The sequence below is a fragment of the Nothobranchius furzeri genome, chromosome 5, assembly GCF_043380555.1.
Source record: "Nothobranchius furzeri strain GRZ-AD chromosome 5, NfurGRZ-RIMD1, whole genome shotgun sequence".
In the NCBI taxonomy this organism is placed as follows: Eukaryota; Metazoa; Chordata; class Actinopteri; order Cyprinodontiformes; family Nothobranchiidae; genus Nothobranchius; species Nothobranchius furzeri.
Genome location: NC_091745.1, coordinates 30476865 through 30501300, shown reverse-complemented (window position 1 = coordinate 30501300; position 24436 = coordinate 30476865). Strand labels below are relative to the sequence as shown.

At 43.6% G+C, this 24436-nt stretch overlaps 1 protein-coding gene and 1 long non-coding RNA gene across 3 annotated transcripts in view; both read right to left on the bottom strand.

The window, feature by feature from the left end:
- The window catches only part of LOC107373399 (uncharacterized), a 74119-nt gene extending 51051 nt beyond the window's left edge, over nucleotides 1–23068 (bottom strand). For both annotated transcript variants that reach the window (XM_054735448.2, XM_054735449.2), the window contains exon 1: nucleotides 22554–23068. In XM_054735448.2, coding sequence (XP_054591423.1) covers nucleotides 22554–22926 — 373 coding nt within the window. In that variant the 5' untranslated portion in view covers nucleotides 22927–23068. The remainder of the gene's footprint in view (nucleotides 1–22553) is intronic.
- On the bottom strand, nucleotides 5843–6878 carry LOC129155646 (uncharacterized). The gene is made up of 3 exons (XR_008560139.2): nucleotides 6659–6878; nucleotides 6485–6572; nucleotides 5843–6029 (listed from the first exon to the last, which is right to left on the bottom strand). It is a non-coding gene; the product is annotated as an uncharacterized lncRNA (long non-coding RNA).
- Nucleotides 23069–24436: the final 1368 nt, after the last annotated feature.

Here is a 24436-nt window from a genome sequence, read left to right as displayed (position 1 = left end):
AGCCGAGCAGCGCGGGGCAGCTCGTAGGGGGCGGGCGTATTACGTGAACGGACCCATCTGATTGGCCGCATATCAGAAGGGCTACATTCGATTGGTCAAATAATACTTCCGCGTAAAAAACAGAGCTGGTTTACAAAAAGCTGATGTATGACACGGATGGAAATGTTTGAACCAAACATTTATCGCCGTTTTTGACGTGCTTTGCGATGGGCCTATCGCACGTCCTGTTATAGGAGGTGTTGTAGGTGAGGTCTCTCTATATTACTTGGATCCTGGTGAGCATAGGTCTGTTGTGGAGTTTTCTCCTTTCTATGATAACATCTCCTTTGCTCTTTCTCCAGCTACGGTGGATCGTGTTACGTTCAGTGGTCCCAACCATGGTTCGGGTTGGTGCGGTGAACAGGGTGCTGCGTGAGTTGTCAGCAGATCCCAGTCTCAGGTTTCAACCAGTGTCTTATTCCTGGTCCTCCGCTGATTCTGTCGTATTATTCACTGCATGCTTAAACCTTTGTCTGTCTTTGGGGTTGTCATTTTTCCTGTTCCGTCACTGCTCCGCACGGATGACCTCTCTATGGGACTCGGTCCGCAGCGTCGGTAACCTCCTATCTTGTGCCGGTTGTCCGCAACGCCCTGGCTGTCCAGATACCGCAACCTGAGCTGGTCGCTCCTGCGCCGGTCGCTCCCACACCTGTACCTCCGCTGGCACCTCCCGTGCCTTCCGCTAGGCCTTCTACTTCGTAAGGGGGGTGATCTCTATTGCCCGGACTTGCCAGTCCCAAATTACTGTTTGAATTATTCCCTCCACGCGGAGATACAAAATTCTGCTGCTGCTTGAATTATTCCCTTCCTGTGGATATATTAATGATCTACTGACTGTTGATTTGACCGCTTCCAAAGGAAATGATCCGTGACTGTCCTTCGGTGTGGGGTTCGTTCCTCACCACTTTTGGCCTCTGCCTGGGAAATTACACCTTGCTTTCTCGACGGTGTCCTTCTGGCCTCTGGTTTGTTCAACGTCAGGTGGTCTCTGCCTGGACCACCATGCCCTTGAAAAGGGGGGATATGTATGGTCATGAATGTCCTGTTTATGACCTAAAGGTCAAGATCTGCTGTGTCTGCTCGAGCAGAGATATAAAGTCTCTGACAGCCTAATCTACATGAGATAGTGGCCAAGGTCTTTCATGCACTCTGCTTATCTGAACTGCTTCACCTTTGTTACCAAGCGAAGACAAGAACTATTTTGAGTCAGCCCGGTTATTATCAGCTGCTTAACGACACCGTTCACTTTTGAAAGCAGCGCGGATTCCAGAAACCTCAGCACAAAGTGCGTTCGTTAATCTGAGCCAGCATGACGAACAAGGGAAGCGAGCGGCAGCGGAAAGCGGGGGCGGAGCGGAGCTAGTGGAATTTTGGAGTAAGGGTCTACGTAGGGGGTGGGCGTATTACGTGAACGGACCCATCTGATTGGCCGCATATCAGATGGCCGCATATCAGAAGGGCTACATTCGATTGGTCAAATAATACTTCCGCGTAAAAAACAGAGCTGGTTTACAAAAAGCTGATGTATGGAAATGTTTGAACCAAACATTTATCGCCGTTTTTGACGTGCTTTGCGATGGGCGTATCGCACGTCCTGTTATCGCGATGACGATAATTTTTCAATATATTGTGCAGCCCTAGTCGATTCCTTTTTTTCATTATAACCTATCAGGTAGCAGCATATCAGACTCACTACTTAACCAATCAAAACCACAGACTCGGCATGCTACATCACCAGGCCTTCCTCTTCTCAAGCCAAAACAGAGCATGAGGCAGCAAGATGCTTCAGGGAGAAGAGGTAAAAGTAAACTTACCATAAATAAAATGGCCAGGGCCGCACGGAAAATATAGTTCTACAATTTCTAATAAATTATTCAATTATTATCAATATCGATCAATATTAACAAATTGTTATCGATATACATTTTTTCTATATCGTCCAGCCCAAATCACTAGTGAATGCAAATGAAAACTGTTCTGTACTGCCGTCATTACTGACTGAACACATTTAACCACTACAATATTACACACAACAGCAGCTGAAGGGCGTGAAAAGCAATTAGCCGGGTAACGCTTTAGTGACCGGTTTTGACCTTTAAGGCAGGTAACGCCAGATAACCGGTGAACTTTGTACATCCCTATTGTTTTAATCGACTCCAGTATAAAGTGAAATGTTGTTAATCACATAATGTTATAAATCCATCAGAATGAATTCTGGCAAAGGAGCAGCGTGGAGAATATAAACTAACGTTCGTAAACTAGCTAACACTTATCTTTTGTAAATACCGCCCTCTATGTTCCCCACCAGGTGTGCTAAATCAAGTGAACTGGGCTTGAACTAGTAGAAACCAGATTAAACTGGCAAAATAAACAACCTTAGTCACCACTTTTCCTCTCCTCTCCCGTAAATCACTGTTGCACCACCTTCAGTTATTTTTCAATAACTGAACTGGGCTTGAACTAGTTGAAACCAGAGGTGGAAAGTAATGGATTACATTTACTCACGTTACTGTAATTGAGTAGCTTGTTTGTGTATTTATACTTTTTAAGTCGCTTTTAAAATCTGTACTTTTACTTTTACTTGTGTACATTTTTAAAAAATAATTGTAATTCGCTACATTTTAAAGAGCAAGTAACGTCTAAATTAACTTTTTTTTGCTGATGAACTGTATAGATGAGTGTCTAATAGTGTTTTAAATGTGTGTATTCATTATTTTAGCATTTTGGTGCATTTTCTTTAAAAATTAAAAATTCTGCCTAAATACCACAGTATAGCGCCACCTTCAGCTTAAAACATAGAATTTGAGACATTTTGAATAAATTTTAGCCAATGGCTAAAGAGTAAGATACTACGTAAACCAGTAGAGTACTACGAAGCAGCTCTGTGTCAAAGTTATAAAGCATCGAGAGTCTCGGCCACGCCTTGTGGCGAGTTGGGAGTTGGATTTACAAGCGAGTGTAGGACGGTTAGCCGTAGTTCAGCATTAGCATATAGCATTAGCATATCCTAGTCTTTAGCATAGCTTTTAGTGTTAAACATACTTATTTAGTGTTAGTTTGGCTGTTGGATATTGTAGTTTAGTTAGTTTTTGGCTGTTAGTGTAATCAGGAAAGTAGTTCAGGTTTAGTGCTCCATATCCTGTTAGTATGGTGAGAAGGTGTAGTGTAGTATGGTTGCGGTGGCTCTGTGGGGTTGCACTCCTTTCCGCTGGACTTAGAAATTAGGCGCCAGTGGTTGCGCGCAATCGGTGTCTGGAAAACATTCAGCTCCTGCCTGGTGCTGTAGTTTGCAACCAGCAGTTTACCCGCGATTCTGCACGTCTCCGTTTGAAGAGGGAGGCTGTGCCCACCGTGGCTATTCCGCGATTTAGATGCAGCCCACCGACTCTGCTCCCCAACATGGCAGGCTCCAGTCTGAGGTGAGTAAGCTAAATAAAAGTTTTAACATCTTCTAAAGACAATTCCCTACCTAAATGCAAAGTTTGAGAGACGTGGTTCACTCCATTTAGCTAATATCAGCCTGCGCTGCCTTCGGGCAGATTTGTCAACTTCACAAAATGTGGAAAGGGATGTAAGGTTAGAATCAGCGGCGAATCGGGTCATATCTCGAAGCCCTGGCCGACAAAACGGTCCACATGGCTTGGAGAAAATTCGGGTTGTTTATGTGTCAGTCGGTAATTCTGCAACAGTGTCTCTAACTAACGCAGCACTAGTTGACAGACAGCATTACAGCATGAAATCCAGCTTGTGACCCCATTCCGTGAGGAATTCTGTTCAGGAGGTCGCATTTCAGGCTCTCCATATCATATGTGACTGACAGTCAGTCACATATGATATGGAGAGTCACTGACTTTTATGTTATAACAACGATCACACACTAGGAATGTTATAAAGCGCCTATATAGGACAGTTTCTTTTGTATATTATCTGACTTTATAAACTCCAACAGCAATGTGCTTCTATTTTTTTTCAGGCTAAATCTACCCAAGATATTGGCTGTCAGACTGATTAGCTGCAAGAATGCACTTGTCCAGGCTGACGTGAAGCGTTAACCGTAGCAAAGGTGAATTATTTTTAATAATCTTCTATGTAAACATTTCATTATCACCTTCTAGTTTTAATTTGTTTTGCAGATTATTGTTACATGTGAATTTATGCTCTTTTAAACACTTATAAATGTGCTGTTTGTTTGTTTTTTACATAGTCAGCCAGAATAGAGCTCAGAGCCGCAGACTGTCTTGTGACACAGGGACCATGATGGAAATTCATCTTCCAGAAAGTCCCAGAGCAGCGTCCACACCCCTGAAAAGACCAAGACGTGAGGTGTCTGCTGTTGATTCCAGCTTCCACCTCACTGACAGTGCAAGCTCAGTGAACTGTTCAAGGTAAAAAAAAAAATTTTTTTTTAACATTTCAAAATTTTTAAAGGAGACATAACATGCTTTTAAGTTATTCCTTTTTACATCTAAATCCTTCAGTTGGGGGTCTAAATACAGTGGAACTGCAGTTCTTTGGTCTGATTTCCTCATTATTGTTGCTCTACAGACCCTCATCTACCCCTGTTCTGAGGAGAGTCTTGAGAACGAGCCGTTTTGGGGTACTGTCTCTTTAAACTGGAGGAGGAGCTGTAAACTCCGCCCCCCCTCCATAGTGCAGACCTGTACTCTCCTCCCCCAGTCGGGCTTTGTAGTTCTATAGAGAAATCATTATTTAGCATAGCAGATTTAGCGTAGCATATTAGCATTTTTAAAACATGTGGGGAGAGTAGTTCATCAAGCTGTTTCAAGGCTGCTAACTCTCTCATGCATTTGTCTGCAGTCACTCACACACACACACCCGTGACGGCCGACGGAAGGACAAGCAGCAGGCACACACGCGCGCGCACGCACGCACGCACGCACGCACACACACACACACACACACACACACACACACACAAGGAATGCTGCTTGCTTATTTATTTCTATAAAAAATGTTTTAAAAAATGATACAGCTCATTAAAACACCATTAAAAGAATATATTTTATTAAGATCTCTATATATATATATATATGTATATACATACATATAATTATAAATAATTTTATAAGTAGTCTTATTTAATATTGGGTGTCTTAATGGCTGAAAATGGATAAAAAGCAGTTACATTTTAATTTAAAGATTTGAGATTCTAGTGACAAATAAAGAACATTCCTCCAAATGTTCTTTAATGTGATCATTATAATTCTAATGCTTACAACTTTTTTATTGTCTGCAATGTGTAGCCTATATCTTTATTAAATGTGTTTAGCTGTAAAGTGGTAATTCTCTCTAATGTGTACAGAGAGGTGGACATCAGTGCTGCAGTGAAATTCCCAAGATCAGTCTGCTTTGCTAACAAATATAGTTAAATCTTACCTGCATTCTAAATAAATACCGTTAGGTGAAAACATCAGTAGGCATTGAGTTATTGATACAATCCCTAACAGCCAGAATGGAAGAAGAGCATGCTGGGTCATCCTGGATCTGAGCCTGTTCTGTGTATTTACCTACAGGATGCAATAAATGTCTACAAGGCTGAGTTTGGACCATTACATCTAAAAGAAAACATACAATCAGTGATTTTTTTAATTGTTTACATTAATATACAAATTTTCTAAGTATTAACCTCACAGCAAATAAGTAGAACAATATAATAAACAGGCTTTAGTAGTTAAACAGGCGTTGTGCACACAGGTGCTTTGGGTCCCGGTGCTGGTGGTATCTAGGTCTCAGAGTTCCTGTCCTCCTGCCGTCTTCTGTTGTCCTCAGGATACGGATTGATGTTTCCTAATGATGAGGGAGGGGCAGTATGTGGGCTTCAAACTGGTCCTGGATAACAGTGGGAGACCTCCGTTGTCTCTGAGACCAGAGAGTTGGTGAGATGCTGATCTTCTCTACCTCATCTAGAAACGGAGTTGGTTCAGGGAAAACTTTTCCAAAGACCAGTTCCATGATGTCATTGTCATATTCTGCAATGATAGACAATAACTTTAATGACATATTTGTCTACAAGCAGCTTTAGGAAAGTTGTTTCTTTAGCTTTCATGTTTATAGTCACGTTTGTGTTTGTTCACAAGTTCACTTTGCTGCAGTGACTTCATATTCTTACAAATGTAATAAAATAGTGACACTAAAATTATACAAATGATTCCTTATGAAAGGAAGCTCATTAGAGAGCAGCGCAGACAGACTTACTACATGCTGCAGCTGTTTTTACAGGCCAGCTGCTGCTGAATTTGGGGAAAGTTATTCTGCACACATCCAGATCAGATGGTTGTTAACAGAAAATAATGTAATTCAATAATTTCTAAACAGACTAAACAAGTAAAACATCAAATAAATCACTCTGCTGTCATCAGACGGAGTGATTCAGGGGGTGAGGTGTTCTTAATGATGAGGGTGGCTGAGGTGTGTCATCACTCACTTTGGTCTGGTCCAGACCATCTCTTTACTGGTGGGTCTCCTTCCTCAGTAGGTGAAGTGAAGGTCCAACATCTGAACGTTCTGTGTTCCTTAGAGGAGAAGAAAAGTAACAGCAAGCTGGCTAAATTATTTTTACTAGCATCTCAAGGCCTTGGAGAAGCAGATCTTCACTTACCTAAACATCAGACCAGTTTGTCACAGCTGAGCTCATCAGGGCGTTAGTCTGACAGCCTGTCAGTGAAACACGGCTCCAGCCTTCTGGAAGTGGACTGTAAAAAGCAAAGGAGCATTTTTAGTTTTGTTTTAATTATTTTACAGCTGATTTTATCAGCTTTCCGACGCTCACGCTCATACAGACGGTGAGCTTTGCTGCGTCTGACTGATGCAGAGTTAGTTTTTATATCTGCAGTGAGACAAAAAACTAACCTCACTCCACTCAGAGATTGTTCTTTAAAACTTGTATTAAATCCACTGTGTTGACGCACTTTAATGACTTTGTCACGCTGCATTTTAGCTGATATGGGACTTTATTTACTGGATGCTAAGATTACATCACACTCACGTAGAATAACACACAGGCTCTCTGCTGTTACAATCAGTGGAAGGTTATCATCTGGTGTAAAAGAAGGCGTTGATCAGAAATCACGTTTTATTCCACGAAAATCAGCCAAATCCACATTAATCTGGGTGCTAACTTTACTAGCATACTGTGCTAGCGATAGCAAGCCGGATGCTAATGCTTTAGTGCTGCTAATGCCCGTAAATCTAAAGTAAAGTTTGTCGACATTTTAGAGTGATATGAAGCTTACCGCTCTGCTGCTGTGTCCCGGTGCTGCCACATTCAGATGGAAATGACTCCTTTTAGATAGATGAAGCCCTCAGTACTTAGCCACTAGCCTGGAGACACGAACGAACGAACCGCGCGCGCGCACACGCACGCACACGCGCACACACACACACACACACCACACACACACACACGCTACTTTTTCTTCTGTGTTTTTTTAGCAGTAGTGTCCTCAGCTCCTGGGTTTAAATACTGCCACACCACCCTTCCTTAAAACGAGGAACAGTTTTGAGCTGTGTGTGGCTAAAATAACCAGACATTCTGCATTTTTCCAATAGGACTACAAAAAATCTTAGCGAGAAGAAAAAATGGCGGATTGGCTCTGTGTTTAGCCGAGGGCCATTACCATATTTGGTAGTTATCCTGACGAAATAAATTACTGATGTAATAGATAATGTGAAAAACTGAACGGGTGGACAAATATGCCCAAAACTTAATTATTAAATATCTAAATAGCAACTCCAGTGAATAATATAAGCCTTTTTGCTCACTTAGACACTTAAAATGTGAAACACACTGTGTTAATGGATAAAAAAGTGGGTTTTTCATGTTATGTCTCCTTTAAGATATTAACAATTAAATAAGTATGTGATTACATCATGACATCATGAAGGAGGCTACTGATTCTGGCCCTGTGACACTTGGTGGTGACGTGTGAGCTGATTCACCTGGTAAATAACTTTTACATTAAACATTTTGTTATTTGCTATCAAAAGTAATTTAACTAATAACATGCATTATTGCAGCACACTCAGCAAAATATGGACTCTACACCATGAGGCAGGCACACGTTAATACTCTATAAGAGCACATAAGGTGAGCAACACCACATATTATTGTACACTGTCCTGGATTTGTTTTCTTTCTGCATCTCATCATTAGCCTGGCTGATTACCTGATAACTCATGTCATCTGGTTATGACAGCATGAGGACCTCCTCACACACCTGTAACCTATCAGCTCATCTGGCAGAATAGAGAGAGAAGAGACAACACCACATCTCCTGTTCCTGGAAAGCCTTCAGCCATCCTTCGATGACTGAGAACCTCCATCAGCTCTGTCTCCTGTCTGCCTACAATTATTTTAATAAATATTGTGTTTGACACGTTTTTTGTGCTGCCAAATATCTCATTTTGATTCCAGTTTTGATATTTTAATGGATATTTATAAATTACATTAATTGAATTATCACATTGTTGCATGTTTAACTAGCTCTATTGTGATGAATAAAACTAGCACCTCACTGTTAAAAGCTTGTTTTAATTTCAAGCACAGGGTTTCCCTTACATAGGCGTAGCCGTGGCGGCCCGCCACGGCTGAAATCTTACCGCCACGCCTACAAGATCCCAAGTTTTATTTATTTATTTATTCGCTGTTTCCCGAAGAAGCAGCGGGAACTACTATGTTGTCGCTTGTGATCACAGCCGGCGGGCAGCAGGAAGAAAGGAGCAGGCAGAGCAAGGTGCAGTTACAGCATAAGTTACTGAGTTTAAAATTAGAAAGGTAGCAGTGGATATAATGCTTTTTGGTTTACATGTTTCAACAGCATTAAGATAAACGAGTGTTGACGATCTTGACAGGGTTTCCTCCCGTGCTTATTAGGCCAGATTTTCCTCCCCCCACCAGGCTAAGCATCACTTATTCATGTAAAATTTATTTATTTTTTCATGTCTGACTTTAACCGCATCTAATACTGTATTACGGCGTGAGCGCAACAGCGACAACTTAAGATTGATGTGTAAGCAGCCTGAGAGGTCGGGTGTTTCATCTGAACCCTTAAAACCTCCAGCAGGCTACGCTGCACTATTTATGTAATACGGCACCGCTAACAACTTAGCGACGTGACATGTCTCGGAGAAAGCGTAAAAACACATTGGACGCTTCTTCTGAAGCGGGAAAATAACGCTTCTTCTTAAGCAGAGCACGGCGTCGCCTCGGCTCGTTCACGGCCGAGCCGGTACCGGACTGGGCTCGATAACTGACCCCAGCACAGCCACTGGGTCGTTGGAGCTGCCCCGTGACTGCCTGATGGAAATCCAGCGGGTTTCATCAGACTCGTAGTTTCTTGTTTTTGCTGGGGACCCCCTGTATTTTACCGCTCCCTCCTGTAGTCTTCCCCTATTAACATTTAAAATGATTCTGTAAATTCGGTGTATCAATAGAAAAAAAATCTACCTCTGCCAGCTGCAGTAAATGTAGTCTCCAAATAATAAATAAGAGGTGCATTCATCTGTGTATCTCCTTTGATCCGCATTAGTGATATGCTCAGCACCAGAACAGTGAAGCAAAGAAAGATTCCTGAGTTTGTTAGTAATTTTATTTATTAGGTGCATCTAACCTGTTCTATTTTTCTCTGAAATGAGATCAGATCAGTGCTTCTATGGGTTGTCTCCAATCTGCACTGGAAAATTTTACTTTATTTAGAGACGTGTCATAATTTCTCCCCAAGCCCCCCCCCACCCCCACCCCCCCAAGCCACAGCTGGAAAATGTCCTAGGGGAAACACTGAAGCACGTTTAAGTATTTATGGATGCGACGAACCTCTGCCCTGGTAAGCCAAATGCAGCTGACATACTCTTCTGGAGCCCTGAGAACCGCCACAAGAGGACAGAAGAGAGACTGATGGACAGCTGACTCCAATCACATCCTCAACACCTGGATTCTATATTAAGCCTCCTATTTTCATCAGACAGGGGAGACACAGTAACAGAGAGGTTAGAGTGTTACAGCTTGTACTCTGTCGTTTAAGCACTGTGATCTCCCCTCCTTGTTAAGCCACCGGGCCCTACACCCCGTGTAAAGTAGCTCATTCCAGTCCTCATATTTTTTGGTGGCCCCTTTTAATGGGACTTGTTGAGGTTCTCCCTGGTTCACACCTGCTAGAACTTGTTAAGTTTGTTATGTGGCTGGCACACTCCCTATTTATAGAAAGGGGGAGTTTCTTTAGGTTAATTTCTGGTGTCTTGTTATATAACTGTAAACCCCGTGTGTTAATAAACCCTTTTACTTTACCATTGTTGGAAAACACTACTCTCCCGACACTCAGTTGCTTCTCCTCATTTACCTTAAAGTCTTCCTTAATTCAAACATACTGTGTTCACCCCCTTACCTACTCCTAGACGGAAAGAAGGGATGTAACAATGGACATGAACAAAAACAGGAAATATATAAATTGAGATTTATTTAATTAATATAACAAATAAGGGGGAAAGAGTCATTGAAAGGCACATTCTTCTGGAAGCTCCTGATCCTGACGACAACAGCAGAGGAGACCAGCTGCAGACACCAGAAGATCACCTACGACCAAGAGCAGCTAGTATCAGTAAATAAATAATGAAATCAAGGCAGTTTTAGTGGGCTGAACACATTACAGAATAATTTTCTCATGGGGTAGTTTCATAACTTTCTATGCAGCAGACTGTAACTTGAGCCCAGGGCGCCTGGAGAGCTGCTATCCAGTACGTTTCAGTGGTTTTCCTGCTTTAACAGGTTAGATTAGCTGTTAAGCAGCTCAGCTATTTGTTGCTGATTAAGCAGCTCAGCTATTTGTTGCTGATTAAAACCAGGTGTGTTGAAGCAGATAAACCTCTAAAACATGCTGAATACTAGCTCTCTAGGGTCGTGGAGCCAAACCCTGCAGCTAATCCAATGCTATGGCTAACGGCTACTTACCATTCAGAGCTGGTTCTGTTGGGTCGGTTCCGGGAGTTTCAGGCAACTCACAAGCTCAAAACAATAAGGCTCAGGTCCGCTTGTCTCCTCCAAATAGACTTGGTCCCTTTCTTCTCGAGTGTCTGGGTAAGGAGGGGGAGAAACGTCCTCCACTTCTAATGACTGCACAGAGTGAAGGGAGCTAGCATCGTCTAGTTAGCCAACATCTTTGTCACTGCCCGTGGCTCCGCCCTCTCGGTCCTCCAGGCAATGCCTACTAATGTTGCAGTTTTTAAAATTGATAAGTGGGTGGAGTAAGACTCTGAGGAGGACATTACCACCTCTTTAAATCATATCCGTTACCGAGTAAAAATAAATTGTAGGCTTAATAAAAATATTACGTGTAGCAGCATCGGAACAGGAAGAGACACCTGCAAGAGCGCCGCATCTAAACGAGGTGGTGGGTGGTGGTGGTGGTTGGGGGGGGGGTACACTTTTGATAATGAGAACAGCCATTTTCACCGCAGTTTTGCTCAAAAACATTGGTTCAGTCCCTGTGATCCACTCGCTGTTTACCTCCTCTCCCTCCTCTCCTGTGGGTTGGAACCCGCACCTTCGCGCACCGGTGTGACGTCATCAGAATTCTGCTCGGTTTGGTAAGCCGGACTCAGTGTTTGAAACGTGTTTCCCTACCGCTCCGCACGGAAGCGGCAAAATAATGTTTAGCGCTCATAACAAGCTGATTATCAGCACTTTGCTCATAAAACAGAAGACCTGCAGGCCTCTGTGAGTTAAAACATCCTGATACTGTTCAGGTGTAAACATTGTGCTCCATCCCTGTGTTTGAACTCAGAAGTTGCTTCTTGATGCCACAGATATGTGATGATTTAGCTTATTTCTTTATTTTACTCCAGAATAAGAGATTAAATTATTACTAAAGCAGTTCAGTGTAGTTAAATTAGTCATTCAAATGATTCTAACATGCTGCAGTGTGTGTGTGTGTGTGTGTGTGTGTGTGTGTGTGTGTGTGTGTGTGTGTGTGTGTGTGTGTGTGTGTGTGTGTGTGTGTGTGTGTGTGTGTGTGTGTGTAGGACTGCATAAGACAGCATGGCTTCATCAAATCCATGCATCCTATATCTTGGCTGAAGTAATGGCTCAGGAAAATAACTTGTATTTAATAAACAATGATGTCTCTATAGTGTTTATGATAATATTTTATCTTATATTGGACCTATCTTTGGTCTGGGAGGTGTAACATATCATGATGCAAGCCTTTTAAAACATGTTAAAGTGTTACAAGAGGAGATAAATGCATGAATTTAAAGTTCATGTTTGGAGACCAACCTTCACAGTGTGGAGGCTCACGCTGGTGAGGAGACACCATTAGTTCTAGTAACACCTGGGCTCCCACGGCCTGTTCTGACAGGATGGACGTTACGGGACCCTTAAGGATTCCAGTTGGATGATTGGAGGATTATTTAGGAGGATTGGAATGAACAAACTGATTTCAGTGGTGAAGGGTTAAAGGTATTGGCTCGGCATTAAAATTGTAGAAATGCAAAATAACTACACTTTACCATCTATATCAACATGTACTGGGTTCAGTTTTTTATTTTGTTAAGGACTTTTGTCATAAATCATTACAGAAAATCCAAATCCTCTCCTCCAGACAGTGAAGAACTGTGTTTCGCATACGTCACTCCAGCACGTAAAACAAGCTAGCTGCTGATGCTAATATTGTGAATCACTGTTATTTGTTTACTTTCATGCTCGTAATTATTATGTAAAATTGCGTTTACAGCTGCAGCAAAAGGTCTGAGCCATGTGTCTGTGTCCTACACGCATTTTTAAATAACAGGTCTGATCTAAAATAATAACCTACATCTATAAATCCATCTAGAACCGCACCGCTACTTCTGGACTCCAGACGAGTCCCATTAGCATGACTGCAGCAACACTGCTAACCGTGTTAGCTCCGGTAAGGAAAGAACAAGTCCTTTGGGAAAGCTACGGCACACACACACCCCTGGGGGTGCGCGAGCTGCCGCTAGGGGGTGCACGAGGTGAAAAGTGTAATGGCTGCGGAGCTCAGAGAAGTCTGTCATATGTCACCATTAGCGTAGAAACTCATTTGTGGGTGGGCCAAAGAAAAAGTAAGTGGGCCCAATAAATGTAATTGAAAACAAGTATATTTTTGCGCGTGTCCTCCACATGTGCCCTAGCTTCATAATAACAATGCGCCGAGCTTCAGCACTCTGGCCTGCGCACACCGATATGTTCCGTATTTGATCATTTTTAACGGTGTTGGAGAAATCTGAAGGTGGTAAGTCATTCTGGCAGATTGTAATTAACACCCTGTCTCATGCAGGTGTTCTGACGTTGTAAACCTCACACACAGGACATTGTGGATGTAACTAAATAACAAGAAATGATTCCCATTCAGGCTATTAACAGCGCGCTGAAGATCTGAAGTTCAGAGTGCGTCTGTCAGAGGTCAGACGTGTTCCAGCGGAACCACGGTTCACGGGTGCACATGTGAGCACATCTAGGCTGGGCACAAGTAATTTTACAACATTGGTTTAAATAGCGCCAATAACGAGACGTGGTGACTTGAGCGGCTGTGCCGCGTGCGCGCGCACACACACACAGATTCAATAAGCGCGCACGCTGCTTTAACTCCGGCGCGCCGTCAGACTGAAGGCAGAACTGAACGCTGCCTCCACCGTGATAAAAACTTTTAAGAGTTTATTTTTCATTCAAGGTCAAATTAAGATATTAGCTTCTGGGATGAGTCGGGTCCGCTCCAGCCAGTGACTCCTCATGAACCTGACCACAACTCCTGTTACTGCAGCATTTGTTGTTCCAGTCAGCGTGGCAGCGGATCGCAGATTCAGCCACACCATAAAACAGCAATAAGTCGGTCTGAGGCAAAAGTGAACATCATGGCTATATCTTGTCCCCTATAGACAATTGATTACGCACAAGTAGGTGATCAGCTCAGGTTTACGCAGAGCAGAAGGAAGGAGAGCGCTCTGGCCGCACAGGTTAAACGTTCCTACTTTAAGAAAACCGTTAAATTGCATTGTTTATGTGCTACCTGGGCACTCTAAATATTTATTTAAAATTAAATCAAAGGAAATTGTAATGGTATCGAATGCTTATTAATTACTATTTAAAAAATGAAAGTGATGGGGATTTTTTTTTAACCCTGTCTGTTTAGCTTGACCTCTGATGAGAGAGAGAGAGAGAGAGAGAGAGAGATGCCCCGATGTGGGGGCTGGGGGGGGGGGGGGGGGTGCGCGGCTAAATAAGTTTGGGAACCACTGATCTAAAAGATGATCTCCATGACATCCTGGATTAGTGCAAACAACGAACTGAACTAAGGAGTTACCCCAGCATCAGGAAGATTTATTCTGGTAAATTGTAGGTTAAATATTTTCCAGAGTTATATCAATAAATACACACAGCAGTAAAACTGTAGATTACTGAACTATATTGGGACACATGATGGAGCTAAGACCAGTTTAGAGCTCCCAGTGGAGCACAGAAATGAAATATTTAAGAAAAGTAAACAAACTGTACTGATTTTGGTTCTGAAGATGAACAGAATCCTCCTCTATGTCCAAATCGGGTCGCAGGTCTTCTGAGTCAAACGGTCTAAAACATGTCTGCACCTCTGGTAGTGATATCCAGCTGGCGGGGTCTGAGTTCAGTTGAACTTCTCTGGTAATCCAATATCCGTTCTTCTCGCCATATCCCAGAGAAAAAACAAATCTGATGGATAGGGCTGTAGCGAAGCATCGACGACGTCGACGGCTCGATTCTAAAAATTTGTCGACGTCAGATCCGGTAGTCAACGCACCGCGCCCACTTGTTGCATCCCCAGGAGTTTGTAAATAGAGGAGGAATCTGCCTGTTTTTCCTCCTCTAGTTCGCCCTCTTCTCCGCCTTCACTTACATCTCCTTCACATACCGAAGACCCGGAACAACGTCCGTCCGCTACTAGATTATTTTCCTGTTTTGCCCGCCTTCATCTCCCGGCAACGGACAACAACTTCAAGGGTCAGATGCGCTGCTTCGTCTCTACCGCAGATGTAGGACATCACCGGGAGCGTTTCTCCCTTCATAAAGGAGCTTCTTTCAGACATTAGGAGAGCTGTTTTGGTGGTAGCAGTCTCTCCTCCGTGCTGGTCTGTTTGCTGCTGGGTGTTTTTGGTTTATTTAAACTTGGTAACTTGAACTTAACGTTGGTAAAGCTGCTGTTAGCATCTTCGCTAACAGCTTCTTGCGTTGGGATAAGCTGTTACGTTTTGGTTTAGAGTTCATCTTTTTTGTGGTGCAGATCTCCCTTTTATTACATTTAGAGTGTTATGGGTTTTCGGTTTAGTGTATAATATCACCTTGAGTTCGGTTTAACCCGTAAGACCACTCGCCTCACGCACATAAGTGACCAAAACAAAGCAGCATGGAGACACTCCATCTTCTACCACCTCTCAGGCAGCAGCCTGCTCTCCCAAGTTCTACACGTCACCAGAACATAACCAACCAACACAATACAAGCAGTGTTATACAAAATGGAAGGCCTGTAGTGTTTATTCTCTTACAGTAAGAATTTATCAATTTTTTTGAGGAATTTATTTGAGATTTTCTGGTTTTTGTTAAATGTGCAATAGAAAAATAATCATTAGATTAATTTTCTAAATAGTCATTAGAATAGTCGACTATTCGATAAAATAATCGTCAGAATAATCGTTTTAAAAATAATCGTTTACCCCCAGCCCTACTGATGGACTAGTAGAGGCTTCAGAAGCTACATCTGACTGATGACACATTGTTCTCTGCTATAACGCTAACGCAGAAACAGCGGAGTCAGGCGTTGTTTACTACAGCTGTTTCAGCAGAGCTCCATGTGAAACGTCACCAGCTGCCCAGGGCTTAGACCGGAAGTTAGTTTCTGTTTTTCCCGCGCCGGTCACAAACATCAGATTTTCTTACAATTCCAGCCGTCAAAATCCAAAAACCTTTTTCATCTGAGGTTTTAATACACATTTACACATGCTGCTCAAACGAATTTTGCCTCTGGCCGATATCTTTAAATGAGTGATTGAACCCACTACAGGGGTGGACATTTCTATGAGAAGCGCAGAGCTGTGGCTGCAGATGGAGCTGCGGGTGGGCCCAGTGGGGAGCCACTTACTCAGGGAGCATCCAGTAAAGCATGAGAATTGTGTCATATAACTCCCGTGGCCTGCGCCTTGGTAACGGGGCTGGGGATAGGGCACGTCGTATTGTTGTCGATAAACTTTTGGAAGATGTTGACATTTTATGTCTGCAAGAGACAATGCTGCCCAAACAGAACCTGGATCGGTTAAACTCCTTTCACTGCAATTTTTTTGGTGCTGGGGAGTCCACTACTGATCTGTCATCTGGAATTATTCAAGGAAGGATACCTGGAGGCGTGGCCATCCTATGGTACAAGGATTATGATCCTTTTATTTCTGTTGTCAGGCTAAATGTGGACTGGTGCATAGCAGTAAAGATTGTTATGGATGAGAAGGTATTCATGATCTTAAATATTTATATGCCATATGAGAGTCAGCAGAATGAAGATGAATATCTGGCGAAACTTGGTTTTTTAAGCTCATTTATCAGTCAGTGTGAGTTTAATTGTGTTTTTATTGTTGGTGATATGAATGCTGATATTTTAGACACTCGCTCCACCTTTGGGCAACATCTGATTCAGTTTTGTGTAAATAATAACTTGGTTTTAACTAGCAAAGAGAGACTGCCAGCAGACAGCCACACGTATGTCAGTGAGGCATGGCACTCAACTTCCTGGCTTGATCACTGTATATGCACTGAGGATGCACATGAATGCATATCCAGGGTGGAAATCTTATACTCCCTGGCAACAACTGATCACATCCCTGTTTCCTTAGTGGTAAACTGTGAATCTTTGCCTGTGCTGCTCCAACACCAGAGCCCCTCACACACAGAGAAGCTTACTTGGGCTAAAGTGTCAGTCGAGGATATTAGGAAATATTACTTACTGTCAGATTGTAGTCTGAGATCTGTTAGTGTCCACAAAGAAACGTTACAGTGTAGAGATGTTAACTGTGAACATATGGAGCACAGGCTGCACTTATGCACTTTGTATCAAAATATTGTGGACAGCTTGATTATTGCCAGCGAGTTCCTCTGCCAAAAAGGAGCAACAAAATTTAAACCGCTTCCAGGATGGAGTGAGCATGCTTATGCGTTACATGCTGAGTCCAGAGCAGCCTATAAAGTCTGGGCAGCTGCTGGTAAACCAAAATCCGGTTCAATATTGGAGTCTAAGAAAGCCGCGAACGTTAAGTTCAAGAATGCTGTTCGCTATATTAAAAGAAATGAGCAAACAATGCGGGTAAACTCCTTAGCGAACAAACTAAAGAATAATGATGTTTCAGAGTTCTGGAAGGAGTTAAAACGCTCCTGTATCAGTAAGCAGCTGCTACCTGCATCTATAAATGGGGTATCAGGAGACAAGAACATTGTTGAAGCCTGGAGGAATCACTTTAGCAGAATTTTTAACTGTGTAAATAGTGAAAGGTTCAATCTTGGCAACATTAACTACAATCATGGTATGATTGTCAGAGCTGATGAAGTCCGTCTCGCTATAGAGAAAATGTCTTTAAACAAAGCTTGCGGCCCGGATCAACTATCAGCAGAGCACATGAAGTATGCTAGCTGTAGAGCTCAGGTGTTACTTTCATTGTGCTTTACCGGCTTTTTGAAGCATGGAATCTTGCCTGACCATATGTTATCTGTTCTCTTAGTCCCTATAGTCAAAGAGAAAACTGGAAAAATCTCCTGTATTGATAACTACAGGCCTATTGCTATGGCTAGTGTGTTGTCCAAGGTGTTTGAGCATATTTTGCTGGAAAGACTGCAAAATTTTATAACTACGACAGAGAATCAGTTTGGTTTTAAAGGTAAACTTAGTACTGACTTGTGTATCTATGCTTTAAAAGAAACTGTAAGCAAATACATGAGGCATAATACTTCTGTTTTTATGTGTTTTTTAGATGCCTCTAAGGCCTTTGACAGAGTCAATCATCAGAAATTATTCATCAAGCTACAAAACAGAGGGGTCCCTTCTTACCTAGTTAGGATTTTGCACTTCTGGTACTCTCATCAACTAATGCAGGTAAAGTGGGGGACAGAAGTGTCTGAACCTTTCTCCATATCAAATGGAGTCAGACAAGGCGGGATTCTGTCACCTGTCCTTTCTAACCTGTACCTTGACGAGTTGTCTGTTACTCTGAATGCTAGTAAGACTGGATGCTTGGTGGGTGACCGACTGGTAAATCATTTAATATATGCAGATGACCTAGTCCTCATGTCTCCCTATAGCGCAGGCCTGCAGCAGCTGCTCAGGGCATGTGCTAAGTATGGTGAGCAATTTGACATCCTGTTTAACCCTAAAAAGAGTGTGGTTATGATTGCTGCTACTAAAGGGGACCTGAAGCTTAATTTTCCATCTTTTAACTTAACAAATCAGGTCCTGGAAGTGGTAAGCAAAGTAAAATATTTGGGGCACATTTTAAGAAGTGACCTCTGTGATGACGAGGACATTAAGAGGCAGTGTGGTAAGCTGTACATGCAGGCTAACACTCTGGCACGTAACTTTGGCATGTGCTCAGATCCTGTAAAAGTGTCCCTCTTTCGTTCCTTTTGTACTCCTCTCTATACAGCCCACTTGTGGTGCAACTATAGTAAGGTAGTAATGAAGAAGCTTCAAGTGGCTTATCAGGATGCTTTTAGAATCCTCATGAAGCTCCCTAGATGGACTTCGGCAAGTCACATGTTTGTTACGAGTAACATCCCAACTTTTCATGCGCTTCTGAGGCTCTTCATGTACAAATTCATCTGCCGACTGAGTTTGTCAGCTAACGCGGTTGTTAGAGCTCTGTCATCTTTATCTTACAGTGACACGAGGTACTCCTCAGTCCTTTTTAAACATTGGAGCAACTGCCTATACGGTTTGTAATTAGAATGTGTTTGTATTTTATTTTTTTTATTTATTTTTTATTTTTTTTATTCTTGTTATGGACATATCCCTTGTCTGAAATAAAGTTTGATTGATTGATTGATTAACTTCAAAACCAACTGGCCAGCCGGGCCGGTAAGTCTGAATATTTACCGGCCCCGCCAAGAATCTACCGGCCCCACTGGTCAGCTGCCAAAACGAGTCAAAATAACAACTGAACCATTTTAAATGTAGTAAACCTTTATTTTGTACACATTCACAAACATAATAACGTATTCAAGTTTGAATTTGTTTGTTCCCTCAACAAAACACGATTTTGTCGTCGCATACTTCCGGCATACAACGCAGTACATCACCAACTCCGCTTTGCTGTACTCGAGCCATCGGCTGTGTTCGAGATGAACCAGTTCTGCGCAGATTAGACCAGCAGTGATCGGCGAGCAGTGCATGCCGGTTAGATTTGTGTCCGAATTGACGCCGACTTGCTCTGACGTCATGCATACGTAGGCAACGATAACCTCGTGAGATCAAGGCGGCCGCAGATTTTGGAGCAAGGCGCTGCAGTTGCTCTCCCTCAGCTGCAAAACATAGAGGATGATGGGAAACGCCTGGCTCTCACCTCATCTAAGATCTGATTGCTTCACATTTTGATCCAAACATCCGGTGGTAGAACATGAAATGTTAGTTGTTCACATGTATTCTGTAAATCACATATAGGCCATAAAGAGAAATGTGTTTTGTGTTCTTTTGTCACGTTTCCTATGAGCACACTGAACAGCTGCTAACCTTTACTTATTATTACAGTCATGTTTTCATATAGAATATATGATATCCACAAGCACGTGAGGATGTGTTTCAGCTGCTAACAGGCACCAGAATTAAAATTGAAATGTGAATGCTAACGCGATATCGTCATCCATCGTCACCCGCGAGCTACACATGCAGGGAAGTCCAAGAGATTCAACTGGCAGAAACAACTGGTTCTCACCTCTCTCTCTCTCTCTCTCTCTCTCTCTCTCTCTCTCTCTCTCTCTCTCTCACTCTCACTCTCACTCACTCACTCACTCACTCACTCACTCACTCACACTCACTCTCACTCACTCACTCACTCACACGTAGAGGAAAAGAGCTGAGGAAATGGAGGACACCAAGTAATTAAAAGAAAAACTACAGCTGAGCCGAGGCGCGTCTGATCTGAACTGAGGAGCGGCGAGCAACGGCCGGACTTCGTGAGCGATTCGCTTCAGCGGCCGGTGTGTCCCCGGCGTTAAACGCCGGCTTTCAGCCACTCCCCCTGCTGCTTCCGTCTGTTTTCCAGGCGAGCCGCTACTCAACTCAAATACGGCCATTCTCCGCGCCTCCCATCTTCTTTAAACTGCCAAGAATCATTCCACCTACGCACACGCTTCTCTGCTTCATACCGTTTCGAACTGTCTCGCTTCTCCTCACCAGTTTTAAAGCGTTTTGCCGGAGATTTCATCAAGAAATCCCATCCCTGTGGTGGCGCGATCTTCCTGCGTGCTTGTGTGTTTCTAGCGTGGTTCCACTTCGTCTTTAATAGTGAACTTATAGTTCACGTGACTATAACTAGAATCGTGCAGTACGTGCACGAATCGTACAAGTGCAGTACGTGGCTAGAGGCGCGCAGGTTCACGCGCGCGAAACGAAAACGGCAGCTTCCTACAGGGCGGGGCCATGATGTAGGTAAAAGCCGGTGTGTAAATGACAAATAAAGCTTGGGCGCCACCCGGGCGGTAAGTCGTCAAGTATTTACCGCCCGGCGAGAAAATTTAGCGCCATTGGCGCTCGGGCGCTTTAAAGGTCCACCCCTGCACTACCAAGGACGAACTCTGCTAACTTTAAAAATCAGCTGCTCTAAATAAGCATGAAGGTCAGAGAGGAGCTCTAGGATGGACATGAATAAAGGAACTGTAATGTAGAGGTAAAGTAGGGCAGGGCCAACGTTAGCAGCTGTCATACGGTCCATCTGAAATGTTTGACTTTCATTTAGCTTGTTATGTGACAGGTTAGAGCACAGTCTCATGTTAGAGTTTTGTCATGAGAACATTGAGATACTTCACATGCTGATGGCATCTAGAAATAAACTTTTTTATTTTCAAAATAAAGAATAATTTTAATCACAATTGAAACGTACAATCCTAGAAAAACCTCGTCCAATCAATGTGCACGTCCTGTTCTCACTGATTGGATAGAAATCCTTCCATCAAACTGTGTGTGTGTGTCCGTGTATGTGTGTGTGCACACACGAGCGTGTTGTGAACTGGTGTTGTGGTTTTGCACTGATGTAACCATCCTCACGCTGACAAAAATGTAACTAACTTTTACTTTGAGTACATTTTATTTACGATACTTTTTACTTTTACTTGAGTAAAAATTCAGGCAAGTAATTTTACTTGTACTTGAGTAAAAAATTATCAAAGTACTGGTACTCGTACTTAAGTAGGACATTTTAGTACTCTTTCCACCTCTGGTTGAAACCATGCTAATAATCGCTTAAAGCAAAAAGACAACAACAACAGGTGCTACTTTTCCCTTTGTCCAATACTCGTGTTGCTCACTGTTTGCTATGATTTTGCCGCTGACAGGGTTGACTCATGTGATCAGGTGATGTAGGAGCAAAGGGTCGATAGGGAGCCTAAAGTCTCCTCCCTTTCTGGTCTGCTCATGGGTCCCCAGAAGAACAGAAAAATAATGAATTTAAGTGGCTAGAAGAGCTATTACATGATGTGTCCGTGTGAAGGACTGGTGGTGACCTGTTAAGAATCTCTTAACCGAGGTGCCTGCTGGGGCAGGGCAGAAGCTCCTGTGACCCTGCTGAGGAATCAGTGGCTGGGTTCAGAAACTGAATGAGTTTCATTATAAAGATCCACTTAGTCAAATGTCCCATAATTATAAGAGTCAGCCAGCCTCTATTCTGAGCAAGTATGATGAAAACTGGGGGGAAAAAACTTCTTAAATGAAAGAAATCTCCAACCGAACTGGGCTCAGAAAGAGCAGCCTTCTGGGGTCCCTACCTAACTGATGGGTTTGTGTGGCTCCCTCCAGCCCTGAAGGGGAATACGTTACTGTAAGTATATAGTAGTATGGCCTCCAACCTCCAAAATGGAAGCTTATTTTAAAAACCTGCTTGTTTTTGGTTTTTACATTTTTTCTCCAGAACCGGTTATATCAGTCAACACTTCTCCCTGATCCGAGACCAGGCTTGGTGGTATTTGGGGGAAAGTAGGCCACGGCCATTGTTATTACACATTTAGGTTCTGGTAGGGTTAAGGCTCGCTTAAGCCCGTGATGTTGCTTCGGTCTGCTGCCCGCACGCTGTGGCTTTGTCCCGTTGACTGGGACCAGGGAGCCCGGGGATCCTGGTTGAACCACCTGCAGGCCTCTGTGTTGCTGCTGCCTGTTTACACATGAAGCTTTACGCCACCGCATCTTACGCAACGCCCCGTGAGTGCTCTGACCCTGGAGGAGTGCCTTCACTACGGTTTGTTTGGGTTCTTGGTGTTGTGTACAGCTGCTTACCCACGGCTCTTCCTCTCTGCTCCAGGCGGCGGGTGTCGATGGGGAACGTGGGTTCGCTGCTCTGCGCTCCGAGACCGCGTGGCTGCTGCTCAGGCTTTGTCCTGCCGACGTCCCCTCGCCCGTCAGCAGCCCTGTTTTTGCAAACCACCGCAGAGCCTCCGTCGTCCGAAGAGGCTCGTCCGCTGTTCTCCCGTGCCTGTAGCTGTAGTCGGAGCCGATGGTTTTCCTTCTCTTTCGCGGCTGTCTCCAGCAGTAGGGCGTTTAGGCTGGAGCCCACCGACTTGCTTATTTCCTGGACGGCGAGCTGAACGACCTGCTCCAGAACAGACTCCAGTTGTCCCTGGAAAAACGAAATGTACACGGCCCCGTTCATGTTTTCGGCCCCTCCGATGAGAGGGCTGTCTCATTCTTCTGTATCTGACCCCAGCCCAGTTTCTGCCCCTAGTTCCTGACCGTAGACTGAGTATAGCTCCGCCCGGGTTACTGCGCTGCTCCGGCGGCTGCTGGGCTCGGCTCCTCCGGCGGCTAGTTTTCTCCACGTCGCTGCTGCTCCGCGTGTGTTCAGAGCTGCCGAAAAGACACAAGTAGAGACGCAGCGACATTTTCCCGCCCACATGTCCTGCTTCGTCCGTGAGCTGCAGCCATTTTGGCTTGCACAGAAAAACACGAGTAAATCCCAAATGTCAGACTTCCTGTCTGTTTTCTCAGGCCTACAAACACATCTTCTGTCAACTGGCGGTGGGGCAACTATGGCAACATCATGATAAACCCGCACTTATATAGCTCCTTGCAGAGTCAGAGGACTTTAAAACACTTTACACTACAGTGAATTATTCATCCACTCACACACTGATGGGGATGAGCTACATTGTAGCCACAGCTGCTCTGGGGCTCGCTGACAGAGGCGAAGCTGCAGACCACAGCCGCCAAATCGTCCCTTCGACCACCACCAGCAGGCATGGGGGTTAGACTTAGGGTGTTGATAACCTGCCATCATCATCATGTGAATAATTCACTATTTCACTTTAATATCCTCTCAACTACAATGCAAGTGCTGGCCATCTACTAGATTTAGTCAATCAAGTAGCATGTAAACTCGTGCGTATGTGTTTGTCTGTGTGTGTGTGTGGGGGGGGGTCAATTCAGCATTACGTCACTGTAAGAAACACACACCCCTCCCCCCGTGAAGAGGCGCGTGCCGCAGCAGAGTGACACTCCCCCTAAAATTAGCTGCGCCTATGCAAGCGGCTTTACGGTAATCATTGCTCGAGAGGAGGGCGGGGCGCCTTTTGTTGTTAGAATGTGCAGAGAACCGATCCGGATGAAGCTGCTCCCGCCGGCCCACGTCCACTCTGTGGCGGGCGCTATGTAGCCGATGAACGGTCTTGGTTTCGTAGATGGCCCGGGGAGCGGGTGGGTATGGTGTTTGAGGGAAGTGGTTTCATTTCATCCCTTCCTTCTTCTGGCTGAAGCTACAGATGCTTCACATAATGAAATCTGAATAAATAAACAACTGTTTTATGATACTGCATCCATTTATTAATCCTCAGGACATGAATCATCCCTTAATCCGTCTTTAGAGCAGTAATGACAGATTTAATCAGCATATTTGAAGGTTGTTTGTGGAGGATCTAGACTTTCCTCATTTCCCGTTTTTGCCAGTCTGGACCAAATTAGACATTTCCATTCTTTTTAACTGGAAAGAGATCTTTCAGAAACTTATCAAATTGTCAGTCTGTCTTGGTGAAATTGAACTTTAATACACACTTTCTCAAAAGTTAAACTCACTAGATTCCAGACAAATGTATACACCAAACTAGACCGATAGCGGTCAGCCAATCTTAGTTTTTTTTATACATCGGCATCAGCCGATCCATGTCCTC